At 42.8% G+C, this 24,290-nt stretch overlaps 1 protein-coding gene and 1 long non-coding RNA gene across 3 annotated transcripts in view; one reads left to right on the top strand and one right to left on the bottom strand.

Moving 5' to 3' along the window:
- Positions 1-3,834: 3,834 nt before the first annotated feature.
- Positions 3,835-24,290, bottom strand: part of zc3h3 (zinc finger CCCH-type containing 3) — a 57,715-nt gene continuing 37,259 nt past the window's right edge. For both annotated transcript variants that reach the window (XM_071486512.1, XM_071486513.1), the window contains exons 5-12: positions 20,805-20,965; positions 18,035-18,110; positions 17,439-17,594; positions 16,670-16,739; positions 13,892-14,023; positions 6,593-6,756; positions 6,315-6,472; positions 3,835-4,086 (exon numbers count right to left, since the gene is read on the bottom strand). In XM_071486512.1, coding sequence (XP_071342613.1) covers positions 4,055-4,086; positions 6,315-6,472; positions 6,593-6,756; positions 13,892-14,023; positions 16,670-16,739; positions 17,439-17,594; positions 18,035-18,110; positions 20,805-20,965 — 949 coding nt within the window. In that variant the 3' untranslated portion in view covers positions 3,835-4,054. The remainder of the gene's footprint in view (positions 4,087-6,314; positions 6,473-6,592; positions 6,757-13,891; positions 14,024-16,669; positions 16,740-17,438; positions 17,595-18,034; positions 18,111-20,804; positions 20,966-24,290) is intronic.
- On the top strand, positions 18,072-20,895 carry LOC139626235 (uncharacterized). The gene is made up of 3 exons (XR_011692161.1): positions 18,072-18,194; positions 18,788-18,876; positions 20,760-20,895. It is a non-coding gene; the product is annotated as an uncharacterized lncRNA (long non-coding RNA).

Raw genomic sequence — 24,290 nt, 5'->3', positions numbered from 1 at the left:
AACCTGTTGTTACTAGAGCTACAGGAGGAGTTACTAGAGGAGATGTAAAACTACACTGAGATGGTTTTTGCTCTGTAAAACCACAAATAAATCTTCTTAAAACATGGGGCCTTTAATGGAAACAACAGCAGTGACTGGATCAGTGCCGTTTAGGCTGTGGACTGAGCTGAAACAAGAGAAAAATGGAGGGGAAAGAAGAACAATTTGACTGCTTCAACATGATTTTATCTCCCAACAGCAACAGGCCCAGATACAAGCCAGTCAATCAGACAGGTTGGAAACAAATCAAATTAATCCAGATTAAAGAAATCACTCTATATGGAGGAGAAACTTAAACTAATGTAATCACACCTGAAATGTTGGTAATAACCTCTGACTGTGGAGGGAAAGTGAGCACAAACTACGACAGGAAGAACAGTAGGTCAAAGCTGAAGCATGAAGTGGGTCAATAAACTGTGATGGATGTTTGTTAAAGACAGTTCAGGTCATAATTTTACCCGGAGGTCTGTTTACAACCTGTCTGAGTGTTTCCAGTTTCCATTTTACCAGCAGTAGTTTGCTGCTGTTACAATGTTAATCATCTAAAGCTTAATACAAGTAAGATTAACAAGTTAGTGTTTTGAGTTTGGGTTGGTCAGAAAATATTAACGCTGTGTTTCCAGGTTGTTGTTCCTCAGCAAACTGACACATCAGGGTCAGAAAGATGTTAAATGTTGGCAGAGATCTGTAGCCACTGTCTTACTTTACCATTGTGCAAGTGATCATTAAACCGGTTTGTTAGAAACTCATCAAAGATGTGGTATTTTCCATGTTTTCTGTGATTCTGGATCTGAGCATCTTTACTCTTTGGCCAACTGTGTTTATCATTTCATCTTTTAACTTAACTTACCGGTTAACTAATGTCATCTTGCAAAAGGTGATACCTGATGTGTAATGTGTTACATTATAGGTGAACAATAGGTGAACAACACCTACGTGTTGTTCACGTGTCCCCACTGACAGTAAAGTCAGTTTATCTATGTGTTTAGATTAGTACAGAGTTATAACAAATAAATATCCCACAAAGGAAGTAAACAGGAGAAACCTCCCAGAAAGAAAACAGGATTTTGAACATGATCCACACACACACACACACACACACACACATCAGTTCTTATCAAATCTCTAACTCACACACTGAGCCAAACGCACACGATGAAGAATCACAGTTGACCTTTCCTTTTGTCTCTGGGAGTCTCCGTGGACAGATGATTCCTCTCCCTCCATCTTCTCTTCTCCGTCTTGTGCGCTTTTACTAAAAATTGAAATATTGATCTTAATTAGAGTTTGCCGAGCTCAGCAGCTCGCGTTGAGGGTTTTAGACAAGAGGCAGCAGACATCTGTCTAAGGCACTTATGTCTTCAGCGCAGGAGAGGAGCTACGTGGGTGAGGAGGAGGAGGAGGAGGAGGAAGGAGGAAAAAAATGTGTGGTGAGAAGAGAAGAGTGATGGCTCCCTGTCTCCTGCCTTCTCTGAGAAACATGTCGAGCTCTCCATCTCCGCTCGCTGCTGTCAACACACCTCTCTCTCTCTCTCACACACATACACACACACACACACACATACACACACACCCTGACAAAATGTTTTCATCACAGTTTCACTGGCAGCACGTGACATCTGTACCTGAAAGTTTCCAAGTTGCTGAACGACCATCGACCAACCGATCTGATGCGTTTGAGGTCAGGCTCAACATAATGCTGATGAAGTTGGAAACATATGCAAGCAACTTTTAATCTCCAAAATGAGCTTTAGTTAGCCTAGCTTAGCATAATAACAGGTGGAAACATCGAGCCTGGTTCTGTCCAAAAGTGCAAAAATACAAAAAAAACACCTACGGACACATCTGAAGGTCACTAATTGACCGTACACAAACAGAAATGAAAAAATAACAGTTTGTTTTCCATGTGTGGAACTATTTCATGACAAAACTGTTTGGTGCCATCGTGTCTGTACGAAGACGAGAACCAGAAGTGACTCGACTCTTGTCGACCTGTCAATAGCAGACAAACTCTGATTTGCTAAAAATGAGATTCTACACAAGTCGTTTTTGTTATTGTTGTTTTTTCTGTACATAAAGTTTCTGAGCAGGAACTTTCCTCACCAGATGGATGCCATTATGGAAAGGTTTCTTGTTTGCCAACCAAAAGAAAAGGATGAGGAGTTGTGACATTTTTCCTTTCTGTAGTGTTTCACCAGGAAAGGTAAACGTCCAGATGGACAGCCTGAAATCTTAACACCTCCAGACAGCAAAACCTTTCCGTCTCAAATCACAGACTTCCACATTTACACTATATTTTGAGTACATAAGTGTGTTCACATTAATAAGTATGGCAACATGCAGTGCACTATAAGTACCTGGGTGGTGCACTGTAAATGTTCAGAAAATGTGGGTTTAGCACGTGACAGGGTCTGATAAGAGAACCTGTCCTTCCTCGTCTTCTGTGTGACTCAGGTCAAAGCAGTGTGGAACTGCATTGTTAAATATGTTTTTGCTAATAAGTTAGCTCCCCCAGAATATAAAAAAATAAAAAAATATAAAAGTTGTCTTTTCAAATGTGTCCACACTAAAAAGTGTTGAAAAATAAAATCTGTTTGAGCAGGGAAAGTGAGTCTAAATCAGACTGGATTCATTTCTCTGGGGAGGTGGGGATACCTGAGCTGATCAGTGATTTTTGTCTTTAAACTCTTGTAATTTAAATCCTGTCTGTATTTTAAAGTTGATCTGTGGAGTTTTTCCTTGTCCTCTATTATTTCCCCTTTTTTAAATCAGCTCAGCGTGAAAATCTAATCCCATCAAATCTAATATTAACACCAACATTTAGGCCTATTTGGGAACCAAACTTCAACCATCAAGACAGCAAGATCCCACAGAAGCTCACCAGTTGGCGCTGCTGTTGTCTTTTGGCTTTGTCCAGTATTACAGACCAGATCCTTTCATTTCTCATCCAGAGAAATGTGTTAAATGAACAAGCATCGCTGTGAATATTTCATTCCCCATCTCCATGTGTGATGTTAAAGAACCTCTTCAATGAAAATCAAGTTGGTTTTTTTACTGTGACCTTGTGTGACCTTTTCTCAGAAGCATCATGCTACATAGTCAACGTCATTAAGCTGAAGGCTCACGTCATCTATTATCGATATGTTTCTAACATTGTGGAGAGCGATAAATAAACTGCATTACTGCTCTGATACATCGACTTGTAGGCGACTCTGTACAATTTGCTTCTTCGTCTCCGGAGTTGGTTTCGTGTTCGAACACATACAGTACGTGTGAATTCCTCCTGTATTACCACCTGCTACTGTGCAGTGTACAGCAGCTCGCAAAGGAGAAAAACAAGCAGAAGTTTGTGTGTTTGATGAGCAGAGTCAGAGCTGCAGGCGGGCGTCTGAGGGGCGGGTGGAAACGGGAACTTTAATCTCATCCAAATGTGGATGGAGCATAAATGTAGTGTACGACTTAAAACTGTGTTGTTTTAATGATACATTTCTGCGTGCACACTTTCTCTCTCTCACACACACACACACACACACACACACACACACACACACACACACACACACACACACACACACACACAGCATGATGAGGATGAAGTCACGGTGTGCTCATGTGTCTCGTCTCCAGGCCTTTAAAGTGAGGGGCACTGCTGTTTCTGTCACCACCTTCCTGATGAAAACTCTCACAAACACGCTCGGGTCGTATGACAGCAGCGCCACTCCAACACAGACACACACTCGCAGCCTCTCGCAGCACTGACTCCACATGTTGAAAAGAGTGTGAAACCACACATAGTGAGAGTTGATATTTTATTTGTCTTTTTTAAAATGTACAAACCCTGAAGAGAAAATCTGTAAACATCCAAACTGATAAGTAAACCTGACTTGTAGATGTAGAGGATAAAACTTTCAGGCCCTGAGTTGATAATTCAGAGGAAAACGAGTCAGGACAAACCTGAAGCTCAGAAATCATTGATCAGTGCTGTTCCCCTCCACAGCTGCTGGTCTCCGTCGACTCAGAGCCGAGGTTTGATCTGCAGCTTCTTCTCTGTGAAAGAAACACAGGAAATGAAAATGAAAAGACAAAGAGCGTGCTCGCTCGCGCGTGACGGGCTCTGATCTGCTGCGGGTTGAATCCTGCTGAGTGATGACATCTCAGCTGATGAGTAAATGAGGAAGAGAGCGGGACAACAGGGATGGATGAAGGTGTGCGGGCAGGAAATGCTTGAGTGTGTGTGTGTGTGTGTGTGTGTGTGTGTGTGTGTGTGTGTGTGTGAGTTTGCAGTGTGGCAGTGATACATTGCATCAGAGCTAATTTATGCAAAGTGAAGAGGAGCTTGTTTGGCTGAGTTCCACCTTTAATGAGGCTCTGGGCGGTGCAGTGTGTTAGTGAGGGACCAGAGCATCATTAGTAATACTTAAGAGCACAAAGCAACCGGACAGAGGGGGTGGAGAGACGAGGATCACGTGTGTGTGTGTGTGTGTGTGTGTGTGTGTGTGTTTAGACACACAGAGGAGCTGTGCAGTGAGTGACATATTAATTACAGTGGACACAACAGTGTAAATCCTCGTCATGACACCACACTCGGTGACGTCTGCTCTTCAGAAAATGAACACAGTCATCGAAGTTGTCTGAGGTCGGGAGCTCAGCTGCTGATCAACACCAACTGTTTGGACTGTTTCTGGATGTGTGCAACACATCTGTCCATCCTACATAAATATATACGTACATATATAAATTAGGAGTGTGGTGAATGGCAACTGCAAAATGTAGATCTACTTTTATACAATCTGCTGTCTCCATAAAGGGCTGTGAAGTGAAATCAGATTCACTCCTGAGATAAATTCCTTCATAACAAAGCTTTTTGGCTAAAAGGAAACAAAAGCTGTATCCATTTCTAGGTAATTGTATTGTATTGTTAATTGTTTTTGTTTGACTGTTTGTCTGCTCGTTGTGCTGCTATTGTCTCTTTTTAGACTACATCTGTATATTTTTATTATCAATTGTTTTGTGCTGTTTCTCTTCATAGACTCAACATCACAATCTGTGCATTTCAATAGTATTTTCATCTACTTTCATATCTGCAGTGTGTTGTGGTTTCATGATAATGAAAACTGATTGTTTTAATTACACTGTACATGTAAAAGTGCAACTAAAAAAGTTGTCATCATGCATTTTGACTTTTTCATTTTACTCAGATGAAACAAGAAAATCAAAAGTAAAATAACATGAAAGAGAGAATTTGTATGAAAAAAGATACAAACTGTTTGGTAATGTGTTACATGATAAGACACAGGTGTTAGAGGGGGTCAAATGTTGTGTGGTAGTGTGTGAGAGAGTGAGTGTGTGTGTGTGTGTGTGTGTCCAGCAGGCTGTGGCAGGTGGATGGTGGGGCCTGGTGGGAGGGTGAGGAGGAGGAGGAGGAGGAGGAGGAGGGGGGAGAATGGGAAGGATCGGGGGGAGGCAGCCTCTCTCCTAATCCTCTATCTGTCAAGTCTGTCAACAGAGAGCTCAGCTGTGCGTCTGTCCGACCCAAAACCTAAATATTATTACCTCTGTGCTCTGAGAATTATTACTCCTCCCTGGAGCATCATCACACTCACTCCACAGCCCAGCTCTGATCATCATTATCTGTCTCCAGCTTAGACCACCCCACCCCTCACCCCACCCCTCACCCCACCCCTCACCCCACTCCACTCCCACGAACTGAGGAATGATCCTGTGCCATTCATGACAAACAAGATTCTTCCACAAACCATCTTTGGACAATATGTCTGACTGTCAGCACTTTCACATTTACGGAAGCAAAGTTAGCCTGGATGTTATTTACCTTGTTTCTGAAATCATTCCTATCAATTTACACATTAACTCAGCAAATCTGCAGACTATAAATCCAACAGACCAACAGATGAGTGGCACTGCCTCAGTCAGAGAGCATCTTTTTTTTAATTTACATGTTAGAGGACATCTGGGTTAAAACTGGGCTCAATTTGGTTAAAGTTCTGTGGATATCTGACAGGTTCAAACTGTGCAATCAAATATGGTCATAAATGCTCTTGTAAAATCAGTCACATGTAACTTAAACATGTAAAAAAAAAAAACTTCAAAGATTCAACCAATTTCAACCTGGACATTTCTGTTGACTGTGTCTGAATGAATTCTTCCTGGACACCATAACAAGGTGGTCTCAGGTGGGTTTTCACATGGAGGTGCCTCGTGTACACTGCTGCTCCCTCTGCGGTGCTCTATCTTTGCTGGGTTCTGTATTTTGTTACCTTTAACCTGCGAGGCCTCGGCTGGCAGTGTGTCCGGTGCGTCTGCCTCCTCTGGGGAGCTGGAGAGGGAGATGAAGGACGGCAGTTCCAGAGGACCTGCGGCGGGTGTCCCTGGAGCTGCCTGAGGACCGTGTGGCATGACAACAGACAGGCTGGGCCTGCAAGAGAGTGTAAACATGATCAGCCGGGATCAAACACAAGCATAATCTTATTACTGTAAGCAGATGATGATTTGTATCAGCAATGATTAACTCTACACTCCACTCAGCTTTTCTCACCTCTTGCAGGGCTCCTTGGTCCGGGCTCTCTTGGCCGGAGTGGTGGAGGTGTTGCTGGTGCTTCGTTTGGTTTGTTGTCGGTGCTGCAGCTTGCAGCGGGTCCCTCGGGGGCAGGAGCCAGTCTTAGAGAAGTCTGGACACACCAGAGTGTGTTTCTTCTTGCACTGGTGGTTAGATACAGAGACCACAGATCATACAGCAACAAACTTGTATGAATGGATTTGCTCCTGTGAAGTCTGTGAACTAGAGTAACTTCTCTTATGTGTCTACAGATTCTATATGAAGAGGATGTCCCCATTAAATATAGACCCAGACAAAAAGGACTCAGCTTCAAAATTTTCTTTCATGTTCTACTGAATGTGTCTTTCAGTATGTTTCAAGGTCTGACAGCCACAGTTTTACTTTGTGAGTAACACAGAGCAACTGAAGTGATTTCAGGCCACAGTGTGAGGGCACTGGTTCTGCACTGTAACGTACACAAAGCACAAACAGCATCAAAGAGAAAACTATGGGACAAAAACTAACTCTAACTATAAAACTTATTGATTCTTATTGAACTTATTACTGGATTTAAGGGGAAATAAAACAGATGTTTTTGTGCAGGATCAGGATTTGTCTGATATGGTTTCAAGTTCTTAGAACCTAATTAGGTTCTTGATACTTTGTTCTGTTGTTCCATCTGCTCTTTTTTAAGTCACCACATTTAAGAGACACTCAGCCTCTCCTTTAATGTGCAAGTTGAGCAAGTGCGTCAGAGTTAGCGTCATTCTGAGGAGCATTGTGCATGAGCATGCGAGCTTTCACATGCATGTTTGCAGCTGAGTGTGTATGACAGTGTAATACGGGTGTAAATTGGTAGCTTCATTCTCCACGAGATTCGATCCCTCCCACCTGTCAGAAAAGCTAATTATATTCGCTCCGGGGTGCAGGCTGCAAGGAGTGTGTGTGTCTGTGTGTGTGGAGGGGTGAAGAGTGCGGGACGGGGAAGCAGATTGGTCCTGAAATAGAGCGTGCAGTGTGTGTGTGTGTGTGTGTGTGTGTGTGTGTGTGTGTGTGTGTGTGTGTGTGTGTGTGTGTGTGGAGGGGAGAGGGATCTTGAGATCAATTTTCCAGGAAGGCTGTGGACTCTTGGTCAACTCTCCCTGGAGCCCAGCGGCCCTGACCTGCTGCCATCAGACCCTCTCTCATCCCCCTCCCCTCACACCCATGTTCCTGCACCCCTGGGTGCCAGGACGGCCCTGGATCAGCTCACTGTCAGATGTTTCTCTGGATCATCTTATAGGACTGCGGTTTTGACACACATTTCGATCAACAAATCATGCCTGACACTGGTGTCACTGATGTCCAGGGTTTTATATTTACTCTCTGACATCACCACTGATCCCATCAGGTCATGTCATAATGTGATACATGAGTTTATGGCTGCAACAAACTCATTCAATTTATTACTGAATTTAAAATTATTACTAATATAATACTTAAGATTATTTTAACAATTAATTGATTCGTTTATTCTACAAAATGTCAGAAAAGTCTCTGTTCCCAGAGCCAAACAACGACCAGAGCCCTGATGTCATGATGTTTCAGGTGCCAACCACAAACTGCAACATGACACATTTGTAGCAGGTTGTTCTTCCTCTGTCTACCACCATCTCCTGTCCACTCTCTACTATCGACCTCAATGACATAGCATTAAAAAAAGAAAAAAGATAAAAATACTGTCTATGACAAAACAAAGAAGCACAGCTGGTCGAGGCAGATGACCGCCCACCCTGAGTCTGGATCTGGGATCTGCTCTATATGAAAAGTACCTGGAGATAACTTCTGTTCTGATTTACATCACATAAATAAAAATCTGCTTGTCTTGATTTATGAGACTGTAGCCACAAACTATTTGGCACTTTTACTTAAACCAAACCATTAATCAATAACCAAAAATTATTGACAGATTAATATGTTCAGTGACTCATTGTTCCAGCACAACTTCTGTTTGTTGTGTATGAAAATAGCCAAAGCCTGATCGGGACCTGAAAACAGTAAAAGAAGCCATCTCCATCAGAGCTGCACAGTGAAGTCGATGAACACCTCGACCCTCACGTTACGTTTCCAGTAGATTAAACAGGTCTCTGCTGTGTCAAACTGTACTGTAAATGAACAGCTCTTTGCTTCCTGTCCTGTAGCAGCTGAGCTTTTTACCACACAGCAACCTGCAAGTGTCACTGCAGCATCAGCTTGAGCCCTATTTTAGTTACTGTATGTGCAGTGTTATAGGTTATTAATTAAGAAATCTGTACATTTATCCATTTAAAGTTTTTGTTTATAACAAAGGTTTATAACACTGGATAAAAATGTGACATCATTTTAGCCATAAATCACAAACAGGAAATTGTGGAGTTAGTGGCCGAGGTGTCACCACTATAACAGACTGCAGGAAACCCTGAGGATGCCCCAATTACTATGTCGTTTAATATGATGCAATTTGACAGGCAACTCTTACCCACCTAAATACATGATAGAGTCCACCTGCTGAAAGGGGAACGTGATATTTGTTTGTCAGTACTGACAGAAGACGAGTGTGATGGGACAACAAGAGTTAAAGCTGAAGCACTTTACCAGTGTGAGAAACAAAGTGTCCAAGAAACCGACTGCAAAGGCTGCGTCTGCTCAACACGGCTCCATACATCCTCATTTTCATAAAAAGAGAGAGAGAGAAAGAGAGAGAGAGAGTGGGAGGGAGAGAGAGAGAGAGAGAGAGAGAGAGAGAGAGAGAGAGAGAGAGAGAGAGAGAGAGAGAGAGAGAGAGAGAGAGAGAGAGAGAGAGAGAGAGAGAGAGAGAGAGAGAGAGATGGGAAATTGGCGGAAAAAGCTAAAGTGGACAGAACATCTTTATCCCACACCAAGTTAACAATTTTCCACTTGATTTAAGGAATGCAGGGACGTCTCTGGGGCCTATTAGAGAGCTCTCTGCAGGGCCAAAACCAGGAGGAGTCAGCACATTTACCAAGAGACAGAGAGGGAGCAAAAAAAAAAAAGCAGGGAGGGTGGGAGTTGGAAAAGACAGTAAAATCAAAAAAAAGGGACATCACATGCATTTACATCTCGGCCATTAATCCGACACTGGTTTGGAGCAACTTCCAGTGAGTGGAACAGAAGAATAAATGAGCCCAGGTTGATAGATTATCCACATAACAAGGAGGAAAACTGTGAGAAAAATGTGAGTTCAGACTTTAAGCATTGATCAGATCGATATTTGCACTATATTAAAAAAAATGCAGCCTCTTATTCAATGCAGAGAGCTTAAGTGAAAGAAAAAACAGGGCCGTCCTGTTGCATCATGTTGGGGCCAAAGTTAAACCAAGTTCAACTCTTTTGCTGCAACAAAGTCTGGAGAATTTAAATTATTTTCCAATCATTGGTCAGTCAGTTATGTGCAAGCAAACATTCATTTGTAGATTAAATAAGCACTGGATGACACAAACTGGACTTCCTGAACTGCAGCAGCACACCTGCACCAATATAGACCTTTGAGTTTTTATTAAAGTCCAGCCTTTCTGTCACTGGATTGTTCAGGGATAAGACAGAAAAGAGCAGGATGTCAGTGTTCAGACAGAAAGGGTTAAAAAGTAGACTTATTTTTTTAGGTGTGCCATCAATGCTTTGACTGAGGTCCGACTTCGTCAACAGAAGCACGAGTTCCACACTACCTGCTACATGAGTCTGTACTACGCTGATCTTTCCCTCAGGCTGTACTGCAAAGTTCAGCTACATTTAACTTTGACCCCTTATGTGGCGACCTCCACAAGGCACATTGAGTGGGATTGTATCATTGATGGAAGAAAGTAGCAATGAAATTTTAAAGCTGAGAAGAATGGTGGAAAAGTTGTAACTCCAGTCTTCAATCCTGTCAGAACTGGTGTTTTGTTAGTTGTTTTGTGTTGCTCTTCATTCTGTGCACGACTTCTCACAACACTGACAAGGACCAACTGAGCTGTCACCTCATGTTTTCTGTTAAAAGCTGCACTTTAACACACACAGCAAACTTTTGCACTGACAGCAAACTGACAGCCAACATGCACTGTGTGTTTTACACCTGCATGACAGGAAGTAACTCTCAGTAGTTATACGTGCCACTGCAGTGGTCTCAGCCCCGTTTTGGACACTGTTTGTGAAGAACAGGAGAACTAGCTGAGCATTCCCACAACCAGAGATGAATAAAGTCCACAGCTCCATCACTTGAGTTAAATATGACTCAAATACAAGTGAAACTTGCTCAGTCACATTTTGACCTTAGTTTAAGTCGGACATTTTGTCAATACGTTGTACGTTGTTTCACATTTTCAGAATCTAATGACTCTGAAACAACCTATGCAATGACTGTAGAACCTGCAGAATAAAAAGCTTGTAAAATAAGAAACAGCCATAAAAAGTCAATTAAATCTATGAAAGGAGACAATGTTGTTTTCATATTTCTTTGTTTGTAGGCAGTGAAGAAGTATGGTCGTGATAAACGTAGCAAAAATTTAAAACATAATGAATATTTACTTCTAAAATTTTAAACATGCACTTAAGGTCGTGCTCTTGTGAAGAAGTTTCTGCCTCATCTTTATCTAACTCAGCCATCGTTAGGACACCGAGCTGTTCAAACATGCAGCAAACACACCAAGACTGGCTGTGCAGGAGTTGGCTGTGATTGGTTTTTCTCTTGTGATGAATTTATGGTCTATAACATTCTAGAAAATAAAAGAAAATCTTTCCAGTGTCTTAAAGCTCTGCCTCAAAGTAATGAGTCTTTCATAGAAATGTATTGGAGTCAAAATTACAATAATTGTCTTTTGTGTAGTGAAGTAAAAGTCAGGAGTAAAACTCCCCCCCCCTAAAAAAACAAACAACTACTCAAAAGACACTCGAAAAATATACTTAGGTACAGTTCTCAAGTAAATGTACTTTGTTACTGTTCACCCCTGCTCAAAACAACGCAAATCTGTAATCAGCTCTGTTTGCCTGTTTTGCCTTACACTGGTCCTTTTTGCTTGTGGAAAAAACCCCAGCAAAGCAGAGGTGAAAAATAAGGAGAAACTGCATGAAAAAGGATCAATTAACTGATTCATTACACTAAACAGTTGATCAGACAGCTCTCTGTTACCAACTGGCACAGACGTAGCTTCAACAAGCTGAATCAGCCGAAAGGTCATTAATAAAAGCCAATAGAAGTTAACTATAGCCAACCTTCTGAAAGCTCTGGGCGACAGTCGGCCACAGACTCTGGTGACCAACTGTCGGCTTAATGTGTCAGGAAGCTGGGAGGAGATGGTTCTGATTAAAAACTTTGAACTGATGCTGTGGAGTCAAGAAACGAGAGGGACAACTAGGAGAGAACAGAAAACTCTGTGAGGTGGAGGGTGAGACAAAGCCAGGATGAGGCAGGATGGCAAGTCTGTGAGGAGGTGGAGGAGGAGGAGGAGGAGGATGGAGCCGAGGAGCAGACTTAACCCCTGAGCTGCTGGAGTGTCTGTCTGCCTGGCCCATAGTGCCATCCTCAGCAGTTTTCCCATCTATAATTACTGCCTGCTATCCATCATAGAGCCACCACAGCCTCACAGTGGAGCGCTCCATAAACACACACACACACACACACACACACACACACACACACACACACACACACACACACACACAGGGAAAAAAAAATCACAGACCTAAGCACTTCAGCTAATAGAATAAATATTAATATCCCTTTTGTTTTCTATATCCTCATTTCCCCGTGCACTATTTAAATGAGGTCTGACAGTGTGAAAAAGCATCTGTTTCACACTCGACACTTGAAAACGAGGGGGGGGGGGGGGGGGGGGGGGCAAAGGGAGGTAAAGACAGAGGAGGGGGGAGGGGGAGAGCAGTGGAGGGTGTGTTGGTGTTGTGTTGGGGGGGCTTCAGTGTCATGTGTAGGTTGCTCTCTGTTACCCATCAGGCCCTCAAAGTGTCACTCAGACACTACAGTTATGCCATTATGGACCACCACCCGCTGCAGCTGTTCCTGCCTGTGTGTCACTGTGTACATGTGAGTGAGAGTGTGTGAGTGTGTGTGTGTGTGTGTGTGTGGTGGGCATTGGTTACCAAACTGCTTGTTTACCTAAGCCTCAGTTTAACTTCAGTGGAACTGTATACACGTTGTACAACATAACTGTGCCTTCAAATGAAGAGAGCAGCTGAAAGAAGGAACTTCATCATCAGGTAACGGTGTCATGTGGTCTGATCAAAGCAACATGAAGTCACTGACAGTCTATTACAGGAGCCACAGCTATTATAGCAATTCTTCTATTCAGCCTGACTCAGTGATACAGGTTAAATGTGTTGGTAGTCGATCTGAACGGGTCAACAAACATCAGCTGAGCAGTGCCCACGACCCTCGTCTGACCTGGTTTGAACAGGAGTCAGACACAGCCTGGCTTTGCTGAACAGGTGTCGTTACTTCATTTAAAGATATTGATGTTTAAATGTCATTTAACTGACTCCCCGAAGAGAGAGAGAGAGAGAGAGAGAGTGCAGGACAATGGGCGAGAACAAAACAGTGAGCAAGCAGAGAAAAGTCTAAAGCGAAACTTTACTTTATTTGGTGCTTTGTCATTCTTTGTAACTCAGTGTTTTAGTAGTGCAACCTCTAGATCTGCAGTTGCAGACAGGCTCAGAGGATCACAGCTGAGTGGCTCTCAGACCTGTTGTTACTAGAGCTCCAGAGAGAAGCCTGATAGAGGAGATGTACAACTACACTGAGATGGTTTTTGGTTCTAAAATCCATAAATTCATAAATTCATCTTCTTATGGATTTCAACACTTCAAATAAAACACCAGAAAAGTGTAAAATATGGGACCTTTAAAGAAGCTCACCTGCTTTGGCGTTGGTACACATGCTGTCACCGATTATACTACAGCTCTATTCTCCAACGTCAGCGCTGATCAACACTCCAACACTCCACAAAACTCTTTTTAGAGGTTTTTTTTTTTTTTTTAATCCTGGAAACTGTACTTTCTCTACTATCTTTATTTGTGTTTTTTATGTTTATGTCTTTACGTCTCTCTGTGTTGTGTGTTTGTTGGCTTGGTTGTGTGTTTCTGCTCTGTTCATGTGGGGGAGATGCATGGACGGAGGAACTGAACGTTAGTGTTTGTTCTCATGTTCATGTTATTTGATTTGATAGACAATAGAAAAAGTAGCTTGGTCACAGGCTGAATATAAGACAGCTCATATAGTCTGAAGCGCTCTCTCGGATTAAATGTCTTCTGTGTGTTTGTGTGTGTTGTTACCTTCTCTCCCTCGGGACAGTAGCCTTTGACAAAGTCCTCGCACACCTCAGCTTTGCGGGACACGTAGACGTGACTGTAGGGACAGTCGCTGTTGTTACAGATTCCCTTCAGGAAGTAAGAACACACCGGCATCTGGAGAGAGTCAGACACAAATATTTAAAACATCTGAACCAGAGAAAAAGTTCATTGTGCCTGAAACAGACGAGGTAAAAGAAATTTGATCAAAAACTTTACACAATTCTCATGAAGCATTAATTAACATTAATCAGAGCACAGACTAACACAGGAGACCTACATGGGTTTTGTTATGTCAGAATGTAACGACTCATCTGACTTGTTGCCGTTTTATTCCAGGACTGTCCAAAAATCACAGATTATTGGCAAAGTGTCCAAAAAGAGATTGAATTGAATCTGACTCTGACTGAATTAAGCACTTTGGATTCTTGGCAATATTCCTGAAAACATATTAGACAATAAGTTGAGGTGTTTGTTAAAGATGTGCTTGTGATGGCAAAAAAAAAAAAAAAGTCAAAGCCTCCTGGTTGAAACTGCAGCATATGAAAATAAAGGGTTAAGGTGATTTATGTGTTGGAGAAGAGTAAAACAGTGATGACTTTTTTTACGCCTTTAAGTAGTTTTACAAAAAAATAAAAATAAAAAAAATAAAAGGAGACACATGTCAATAAAGAAAACAACACCACGGCGGAGAAGAGGGCAGACGTGATGAGAGCATGAGATTACATGAGATAATAAAAGTGACGTGCGGGTCTGAAATCATGTCATGTACAGATCAGACGTGCCCCATGTGCCAAGTGATCCGTCACACTGAGCAGCTAAATGACCTTAATTGCAGTTGACAGCGGCAGAGTGAGAGTGAATGTGTGTCTTGACAGCGTTAGTGTGTGTGTGTGTGTGTATGTGTGCAGAGAGATCTACTGTTTGGCGTGTGGGGTTGTGCCTGGTGGAGGCTGGTCTAAATATACCTCTGAGAGGGGGGTTCAGTGGGCAAAGATCGTGGGAGGCCAGATGGGGGGGAGGCGGAGTGTGAGAGGGACTCCGCCTCGTTGGGATGAGATCAGTTCTACCTAATTAACTGCTACAGAAATATTTATCCAGGCTGCAGCTTGTCCAGCTCTCATGATGTGTTTATGTGCTTTGGATGTGTGCACAGACTGGGCTAGTGCTGGAGGGGGAAGACAGGGATGGGGTTCCCGGGTGTGGGGAGGTTGATACCAGGGGAGTAGGCTCGGGAGTGTCTGGTTTCGAGGTATTTGTGGTAGTGGGAGAACAGGAGGGTGGGGTGTAGGATTCAGGATTCGGGCTCTATACGCACTAGTGCCCAGATCAGGTTCTGAGGGCTGCTGGGTGTATGACACTCACCCCCCCTTCACTCCAAGACCCCCGTACAGTCCTGTTTAAGGGGTTCACATGAAACAAGAGTGGGAGTATCTGGTGGAGGGAGGGGCCAAAGGCTTGGGGGTGAGGGGGGGCGCTGTTGGAGAGGTGGCATTACAAACAGACAGCTGGGCTCTCAGCACTTATAGGCAGCAGTGTGACAACCAACACAGGTGCAGGGCATTGTGTGTGTGTGTGTGTGTGTGTGTGTATGTGTATGTGTGTATGTGTGTGTGTGTGTGTGTGTGTGTGTGTGTGTGTGTGTGTGTGTGTGTGTGTGTGTGTGTGTGTGAGGAGGGTGAGGCAAGGCACCTGTTGGAGGGTTGTTTGTTTCAAGTAAAAAAAAAAAAAAAGTAAAAAATGACTTTCCCTTTTTGAACGGCTACACTTTCCCTTAAACAGGCAAGAGAACACACACACATCCTTGTGGATGGAGCCACCAGGTGACACACTGGAGTTACAATGAACTGAAATCTGATTCACCTTTATAACAATATCTTTTTTTATTCACTGACTGTTGTGTTGGTTCACTTTTGATATGTTGGTCCTGTTTGAATTACAACCAGTTAAATATACTGGGCTGTTGGCTGAGATTCATAATGTCTGTAATTCAATAAACTGGATCTAATGTCCATCCCTAGTCTGAGTCTGGTTTGCTGTAGTTTGGCCTGTGTGATGACTCAATATCAGAAAACCTTTGGTGGAATCACACTCTGGCAAAACAATATTCATTAAAAAAAAAATCAACTTCGACAGATGATCTTTTTAATATTTTTTACAGCTGCAACTAAGAAATATTTTAATACTGATTCATACAGTGGATCAACTGATTAAACATGGAGTCATTTGTGAATGACACCCATCACAACTGTAATTATCATTTATTAAATTTGTTTTTGACAAATGTGTTGTTTCTGTGCATTGACTAAATATTATGATATTTATTTCAGCCATAACTAGTCCTCAGTTGACTGAGCTGATGTTGCTCATGAGCAAGATGAGATACCAAGACACAGGTCTGAGGTGGCTTTGAGGTGAAGATCAGGTTCCATTTTTGGGCTACACTCAACCATTCAAGAAAAAAAACCAAAACAAAACAAAACAAAAAAAAAGCCACCCCACTCGTCTGTGCATTGATCAGGCGACACTCCAGTCAGAACCTTTAGGCTGCTTGTTTACCCACAAGCCTCTCCCTGAACACCCCATCAGGTTGAGTCTTACTCATTCCTTCCTGTGTCATGGAAAAAGGAGCTGTGCCAAGAAGGCAAACACGATACACGACGACTGTACACACTGTACTCAACCCTGGCCTTTGCAGTGAAAACCCATAAAACACTATGATGTCCAGCATCCAGGCCGTGTGTGGGTGCACATGTCCATTACCTTCTCCTTAGCCACCTTGTGGGAGAATGGACAGGTCCCGTCCGCCTGCTTGCATGTCCCTCGCAGAAACCTGTGCAGTAAACAACAACAAGAAGCCTGAAAGAACACATGCTAATAGAGGTGTGAAGTGGGATGAGCTGCTAGTTCTCAGTTACAGTTTATATGTACAGGAATCTCCCGTGTTCCTGTGTTTAATCTTGGTTTTAATAATTCCAGTGTTGTTCCTCAGAAATCATTTTCCATCAGTGTAGAATGGAAACTAATATCATACTCATATGTCTGAGGTGCTGTTGCTATGGTGAAGAGGAAGTGCTGTTGGTGAATGAATCCAAAACTGAGCCAGTAACTGAAAGTGTAGTGATTTTAACTGCTGGATGTTTCATCAGTGTAATCTTGAGCTTCAGTTTGCCGTTAGTGACAGATGCAACAGGATGTGATGGTTTGTGACTGGATGATGGATCAGTTTTAGGTGCACAGACTTGTTCCTTCAAGGACCTGATTCTCCACTGTAGTTGATCTTTTTGCACTGATTTGAATTTGTTTCATGTCCATCCAAGCTTTGACTGGAGCTTGTATCAGGACTCTGACGTCTGAACCCTGGATGCCAGAAATGTATTGCTACTTCACTACTATCAGATGTACAACAGGTACACGTACAAGAGAAGAAGATTTTATCTCTTTACTGAGGATGAAGTATCAAAATCAAACTCCTCCTGTTACTCAGTCTGACCCCTCCCCCTTTTAATATGACACTGTGTGTTCACGTTACCTTGTGCAGACTGCCACCTTGTCTGGGTCGTGTATATAGGGACAGTTGTTGCCGCGGTTACACTTGCCGAAGCGGTTGTAGTACATGCAGTACTGCTTCTGCTGCTTCTTCTGGCGAGCGTGTCTGATGATGGCGAGGCTCCGCTGAACTGCACGACTATATTCAGAGAACACAGACAAACCACAGGTATCTACAAATCAATAGTCAGCTGCCTGTTGTGGCTGAAGAGGACAAACTTCACCACGGTTAGAGTTTCAACCCTCAGACCTATGAGAGGCTTTGGGTATAGGTATCCTCCAAATGCAAATTTTAATTTTAAGATTACTTCTGGCTTTGCAGCTCTTGGCTGAGAGTGATGAGAGGCAGTTAATACTAGGGAAGAGAGAGAGAGAGAGAGAGAGTGAGAGGAGGATCAAATGCAACACTCTGGGTTGGATTTGATTTCAAGATGTGGCTGTTGTATAAAGAGAGCCAGAAGGATGGCCCACATATAAATGCTGTTAATTAAAAAGCTTTAAAGTTGGATATGTATGCAGAAACGTTCAGACTGGAGAGCTTCTAATGAGAAGAGATGAAACAGGTTGTGAGAAGCCTACCTGGCTAGGTGGCGAGTGCTGAAGGGGCGGTTCCACGCAGGAATCATGGGTGAGACGTGGGGGCTGGGGGACCTTCCTGAAAGTGGAGAACAGAGACAAACGGGATAAAGGTGCATGTCCCATACACAGCTCAACCATCTCCACTCAACACAAACATCAGGTATGTTTCTAATAGACAGTAAAGGATCAGGCACGAACTAAAAAAAAAAGAAATATATTGATAAAACTGTTCTTGAATTTCAACGTGATTTCATAACTTTTTTATTCGCACTAAGAATTATCATATTTTTCTTTGCTTGGTTTATTTTTTCATTAACCTGCCAATAATCATTATTAAAGCTAAACCTGTGCCACTGGTACTCACTTCAACATCTGTGGATGCCACATGTTTGCAGAGAAGATATATACAAAATGATACAATAAAACATGAGGAATAATCTTCCCCTTCTGACTGATGCTGTGACGCGTTTCCACTATATTACAAGCTAACAGTTTAGCATGGTGATAACACACTGAAACATATTTGAAAGGAGAGCGGAGGTCGGTTTTTGTCTGTCTTTTGATTTATTCATTATTATTCAAAGTGTTTTAATCTTACATTTCCTAATGGTGTAATATTACATCCATCTTTCCCAAATTAAATAAAGAGAATAGTGTTGTAGCTGTCTGCTGTAGGAGTGTGTTTGTGCAGCCAGATGCAATAACAACCTGATATGTGACTGGTTATTTATACTGTTGTGGTTTGACGTGTAGGTGCCAAAGCCAAACGTGACGTCCAGCTCTGTCTGACAACATCATAAACACTGTGTACCCAACGCACTCCGAAAACACTGGAGGGAAAGGTGAGTGTGTGTGTGTGTGTGTATGTGTGTATAGGGTTGTTGGAGGCCATGAATAGGAGCGGAGAAGAGGACAAGGAGGTGAGGAGGTTGGTGTTACAGATGACAGTTGACCTCTAATTTTGTAGTGTTTTGACTGTCCGGGCTGTGGTGTGATTTAAGCGCAGCAGAGTTTCAGGCCGCTGGCTCCGGACCAGGAACAAATGTGAAGCTCAGTGGTGGAAGATATGAAACCACGACTCCTGCTGAGAGGACACCTGAGGCTCGTTTCTGCAGGATGCAGGAATGTGATGCGTTAAGATGCTGGTCACGAGTTTAACAGAGTGGAGCTCCTCAATTTCTCCTGCAGGTGTAAGTTGCTACAGAGTGTGTGTAAGAGAGAAGCATGAAGGAGGTAGAGGCAGATCCAGGCTTTAATCTGCACCGTCCAGTTCTCCAGACCCTCCCCCTCGCTGCTCTGACAGATGACAACTTTATTATTTCAGATGGCAAATCCAGCCAGCTCTACTAAGTCCATTAGAGAGCATGTGGACAGAGCTGCAGCCACAAACATGAATTAACAGCCTTGTATCACCTCTGGTGCACTCAGATTTACTGCCCTGTACTCGTAAGGCATGTCCTGAATAGGGCAGGGTATTGAACCTCACTACCTTTTTCGCACCAACTGAAATATGCCCAAGCACAAACTATCAAAATCTATTAAGTATCAAATGCTAAAATGACTGGTGAGATTCAAACTGTTCAAATGATACCCAGCTAGTTAGTCTTGAGTGCTCTGCCAAATAAGCTTTCACCCCTTTGATCTGATTTGAATTACGGCACATATAATGGCTGATTCAAATGTGTGCACTTTAAATTAGGAAATTCATGATTAAGAGACAGTTACTGTGTATAGTGATATTTTTAGGGTATATTGTGGTACACAATATATATATCTCTTTCTTTTGAAATCTCCTCTGAAGCCCCTCATAAACACCCTTTGATCCATAAATGACAGCAGGATGATGATGATCCCTGCAACATCTGCCTGCATTAAAAAATTCTTAATTACAATTTATTCATCAGTAGATTCTACTAGAACACATTTAAAAGACTGAACACTCCATTTATGAATGACTGCACTAGAAATGTGAGCATTTTGACAGTGACTCAGCAGCTCTAGTATTATTGAGTGAAACACTCTTCACACTTTTCTCCTGCTCAGAAACAACAGATCCATTAAAACTTAACAGTTGTGTTTTTTTTGAGTGAATTTTCCCAAGGAATTAAAGAAGAAATAACTAGAATTACTGCCTCCACCACTCAGACTAGTTTCAGATCACACTGCTGTTTATCCAGAATCATAAAAAAATATTAACCATTTGTGTGAAATTTTGTCATAGTGGATATTTGTGTCAAATGTGTAGGTCCCTTGAGATACTGCATTCACAAGGGCAAAATTGTGTGTTATGAGGTCACTGTGACCCTGACCTTTGACCTTTAACCACCAAAATCTAAATCCTTGATTCCAGATGAACATTTGTACCAAATTTGATGAAATTCCCTTAAGGTGTTACTGAGATATTGCGTTCACAAGAATGGGACGGACCAATGGACAGACAGTCCGTAAACATAATGCCTCTGACTCCGGCTGTCGCTGCTGTGGAGGCATAAAAACATACAGACTCAGTTTTGAAGATGTGGAACAAGTTTGAATGACACATTTGAAGTAAGTCAAGTAACTTTTCTCTACATCGTTATTTATAAATAAATAAAAGTTAAATTAGCGAGTGAGTGTGTTTTAAATTCCCGCGCCTCAGCGGTGAATGATCAAAGTCCTGTAACTGTCATTTTTCATTCAAATGGAGCTAAACCATCACTGCCTCATCTGTGCCTTTGTTGCCCAGTGTTGTTGATGATGAGGATGATTGGCATGGCGAGGGTCAGTGTACCTGTTCGGCTGATTGACATGTTGGACGCTGCAGTGCGGGACAGCTTATTGGCTGACACACGGTACAGGGAACCACCGATCCAGCACATGCCGCCTCCTCTCCAGTGCTGTGTTGACGGGAATCTGTCGTGAGGAGCTCGAAGACGGCTCTGAAGGAAACTCCTGCGAGGGACAAGAGGGTCAGGGGAGGACATGAAATGAGAGACAAATATGAATTCAAAAAGATGTTTGATTAAATCATATTTATACAGAGGACAGAGTTTAACTTGGAGTGACTATAACTATCCCTCTGCTCCGTTTACAAACTGTGTGAAATTTCCAGTCATGCTGGAAGGATATTACTGTATCTCCTTCAGTTCCACCCCTCTTTTGCCTGTCTTCCCTCCAGCTCTTCCACTACATCTCCCCTCCTCACTCCACACTTTATGTTTCCCATCCTCTAGTCTCCATCCTCCCCCCTTCTCTCTCTCTCTCTCTCTCTCTCTCTCTCTCTCTCTCTCCCTCCCATGTCACAGCACTCTGTTAAATTGCTCCTCTAATGGAAAGGACGGCAGTGTGGAAATGGAGAGAATTGAAAAGAGGAGAGGAGGAAATCAATGAGATAATAGGCAGGGCAGGGGGCCAGAGCAGCGAGGTTGGCCCCTACACTGGAGCGTAGAGACCACACACACACACACACACACACACACACACACACACACACACAGTATCACAACACACCTCTGCTACAGTACGTACAGTACACACAATCACAGGTCTCTACACACATATGCTCACCATTCAGGAGCCAGTAGACCTGTGTATGTGTGCGGTGCCTGTATGTGTGCGGGGATGGTGGGTGGTGGTGGGGCGGTGCAGGGGTTATGGCGATAAATTGCGCTGTCCTGTCACTTCTATTTGGGGCGGATTGGGGCTGGTGTGCAGGGCGCCACTGGAGGTAATTTGCTGCCGTATTTCAGATGGGCTGGAAATGGGTTTGGAGCGAGAGTTCATGCCTCCCATTACGGAGAGAAGAGAGGGTTACCCCAAACGCATGCCACGCACAAAACAACTGACACAGACGCTTAACGCGCTGCGGCCTGCGGCGAGCTGCTGCACTGCTGCAAATAAGAAAAAGAGGGAGCAAATATCAGCCATCAGCTGCGCTCACGCACACGGTCTACCTGACTGCGTGCCATAACTCAGAGGCACAGACACTCAGTTTCACTGATCAGTGGCTGCCCTACACAGGGCAACTGCAGCCAGGGGAGCTGTAATGGAGGCTAATGTTGGAGCGCTGACTGCCACCCAGGGAGGCTTAAACAAGGACCGGGCGGCCTGGGGAGCCACAATGGAGGTTAATGGGGATATGACATGAACAGTTAACACAGATGGCAGTTAACCCCGACACAGGGCTGCAGTCCGGGGGGTGGGGTGTGGGGGAGTGAACAGCGGTGTGACACCCAGTCTGTTAGGACATTTTCACACAGAGTTTGTGTTTTTGAGTCTCAGAGTGATTGTCCTGCTTATACACTTGTTTCAATCTGAGGTACATTTCCACATTTACCTCATAAAAGTGCAAATTCATAACTGTTGCCAAGAAATTATGTTGGCACAGCTTTTATGTCGCTGTTTGGCATTTTAATCGAAGCAGACAGAAAATATGGAGAGAGAGGGGGATGGCAAAGGTTGCCAGCCACATTCAAGTAACGTGGTACGCAGGAATTCTCCCTCTGCAAAGACACGTGTAAACATGAGAGGAGGGCTGGTGGTACAGGTTACCTTATGTTACAAAGACTCACAGAGGGGCCGTATTATGCATAAATTAAACTTCACAAACTCCAGTGCACACTCACTGAGGTGCAATGGGAGAATGATACTCCAGGCTGTTTCTTCTTAGACCACTGGACCAACATGAGGTGTCTAATGACCCAGTTTTGACAAATCCAGGTAAATTAGAGACCAGTGTATGGGTGAAGAAATAAAATCACAACACAACATCAAACTGGGTTTGAATGTTATTCCATTCTTCTATTTATCTCTCAGGTTTTGCTAACGAAGCAGAACTAATCTCCGACCATCTGATTCAGTGGGTCTTTGGTACAGTGTGTGGTCTGAACTCTGATCTGAGAAAAAAAAAAGCATTAATAAAACTACATTTTTAGCTAAACTCCAAAATTCAGACTAAACTGCAGTTCCTACTGTATAAAGTTCTCAGACTTTAAGTTTTTGCTTGCATACACACATTTTAATCAACAGACTAATGTGAGACATGCAGCCATGTGAATGAGTTTTAGCCTCAGGTCTAACACCATTAGTGAAAACAGCCTCTGTGGGAGCAGTTACCTACACAATAAGATAATCTGCCTGTAATGAGAGAGGAGGAGAGGAAGGAGGGAAAGGAACAAACAGCAGAGAGCATAAAAACTACAACATCAGAGAGAGGCAGAGTTTTCCCTTTCTGCCGCCAGACTCTCCTTGGCCTGTTTCCTGTGGTGTCCTTGACCTCCAGAGGAATATCTGTTATCAGAGAGCCTCCAGGCCCATCTGATGCACAAATCCTCCCCTGCAGGGAACCCAAGTTGCTTCAAGGGGAAGCCCTTTCTAATGTTGTCTGTTGTACATCTACAAGGCCTGAGGGACATTTCTATACAGTCATTTTTTAAGCCTCTTTTAGCTCCTTGTTTTGGATGGAAGGTTCCTTTACTGTTTGGTTCAGTTTGCCTGTTGTTTTTTCGTAAAAATCAGCAGCTCAACAAACTCACTGTGCACAACCTGCTCACTGCAGCGGACAGACTATGTTACAGACTAGCTGGTCAGAAAGTGAAACATACAGATGATATTTTTCTTACAAGCTGCACAGTGGAGTCTGGTAACATTTTCTGTTGTTTTAGGTCTATATTCCAGAGAAAAGGGGATTTGCAACAAAACAATAACTGTGAGCTTCAAAGTTTTGATATAATGTAACATCCACATTGGACAAACAGTTTAGGACTCGTAAAAGTTTTTATACAGCAGCTCTACCAGTTTTTGTGCAGCAGGTTAATAACAGGACTGTAAATCCAACTTAGTAGGGATGTTAACTTAAAGGTCCCATACTGTGTAAAGTGAGATTTCCATGTCTTTTTGGATACATTATATCTTTTTTACTTTTTAGCAGAATAAATAAAAGTTATATTATAAAAAATATTTTGATGAACTGCATTGTAAGTTGGTTGTACCCCTTTAAATGTTTTACTTTGACCAACTAACAGTGTAAATGCATTTCCATTCAAATTTGATTTTTTTTTAAAACACACAACAGCAGCAAATCCTCACATTAGACAATCTTTGTTTGATGAATGAGTAAAATTAAATCAAATTTGTTGTTGGTTTAATTTCTGTTAATCAACGAATCAATTAATCAACTAATTGTTTCAGCCCAGACTGTGTGTGTTGCACAGTCATTTAAATGTGTTATAAACCATAAAGACAATGACTGGAGGTCAGAGTGAAGAACTGAGATTCC

The sequence above is a fragment of the Trachinotus anak genome, unplaced genomic scaffold (genome assembly GCF_046630095.1).
Source record: "Trachinotus anak isolate AG129_WGS33_773 ecotype Australia unplaced genomic scaffold, CSIRO_AGI_Tana_v1 ptg000010l, whole genome shotgun sequence".
In the NCBI taxonomy this organism is placed as follows: Eukaryota; Metazoa; Chordata; class Actinopteri; order Carangiformes; family Carangidae; genus Trachinotus; species Trachinotus anak.
Note: the sequence above shows the minus strand (reverse complement) of the source record. Positions and strands in the feature narration are given on the sequence as shown.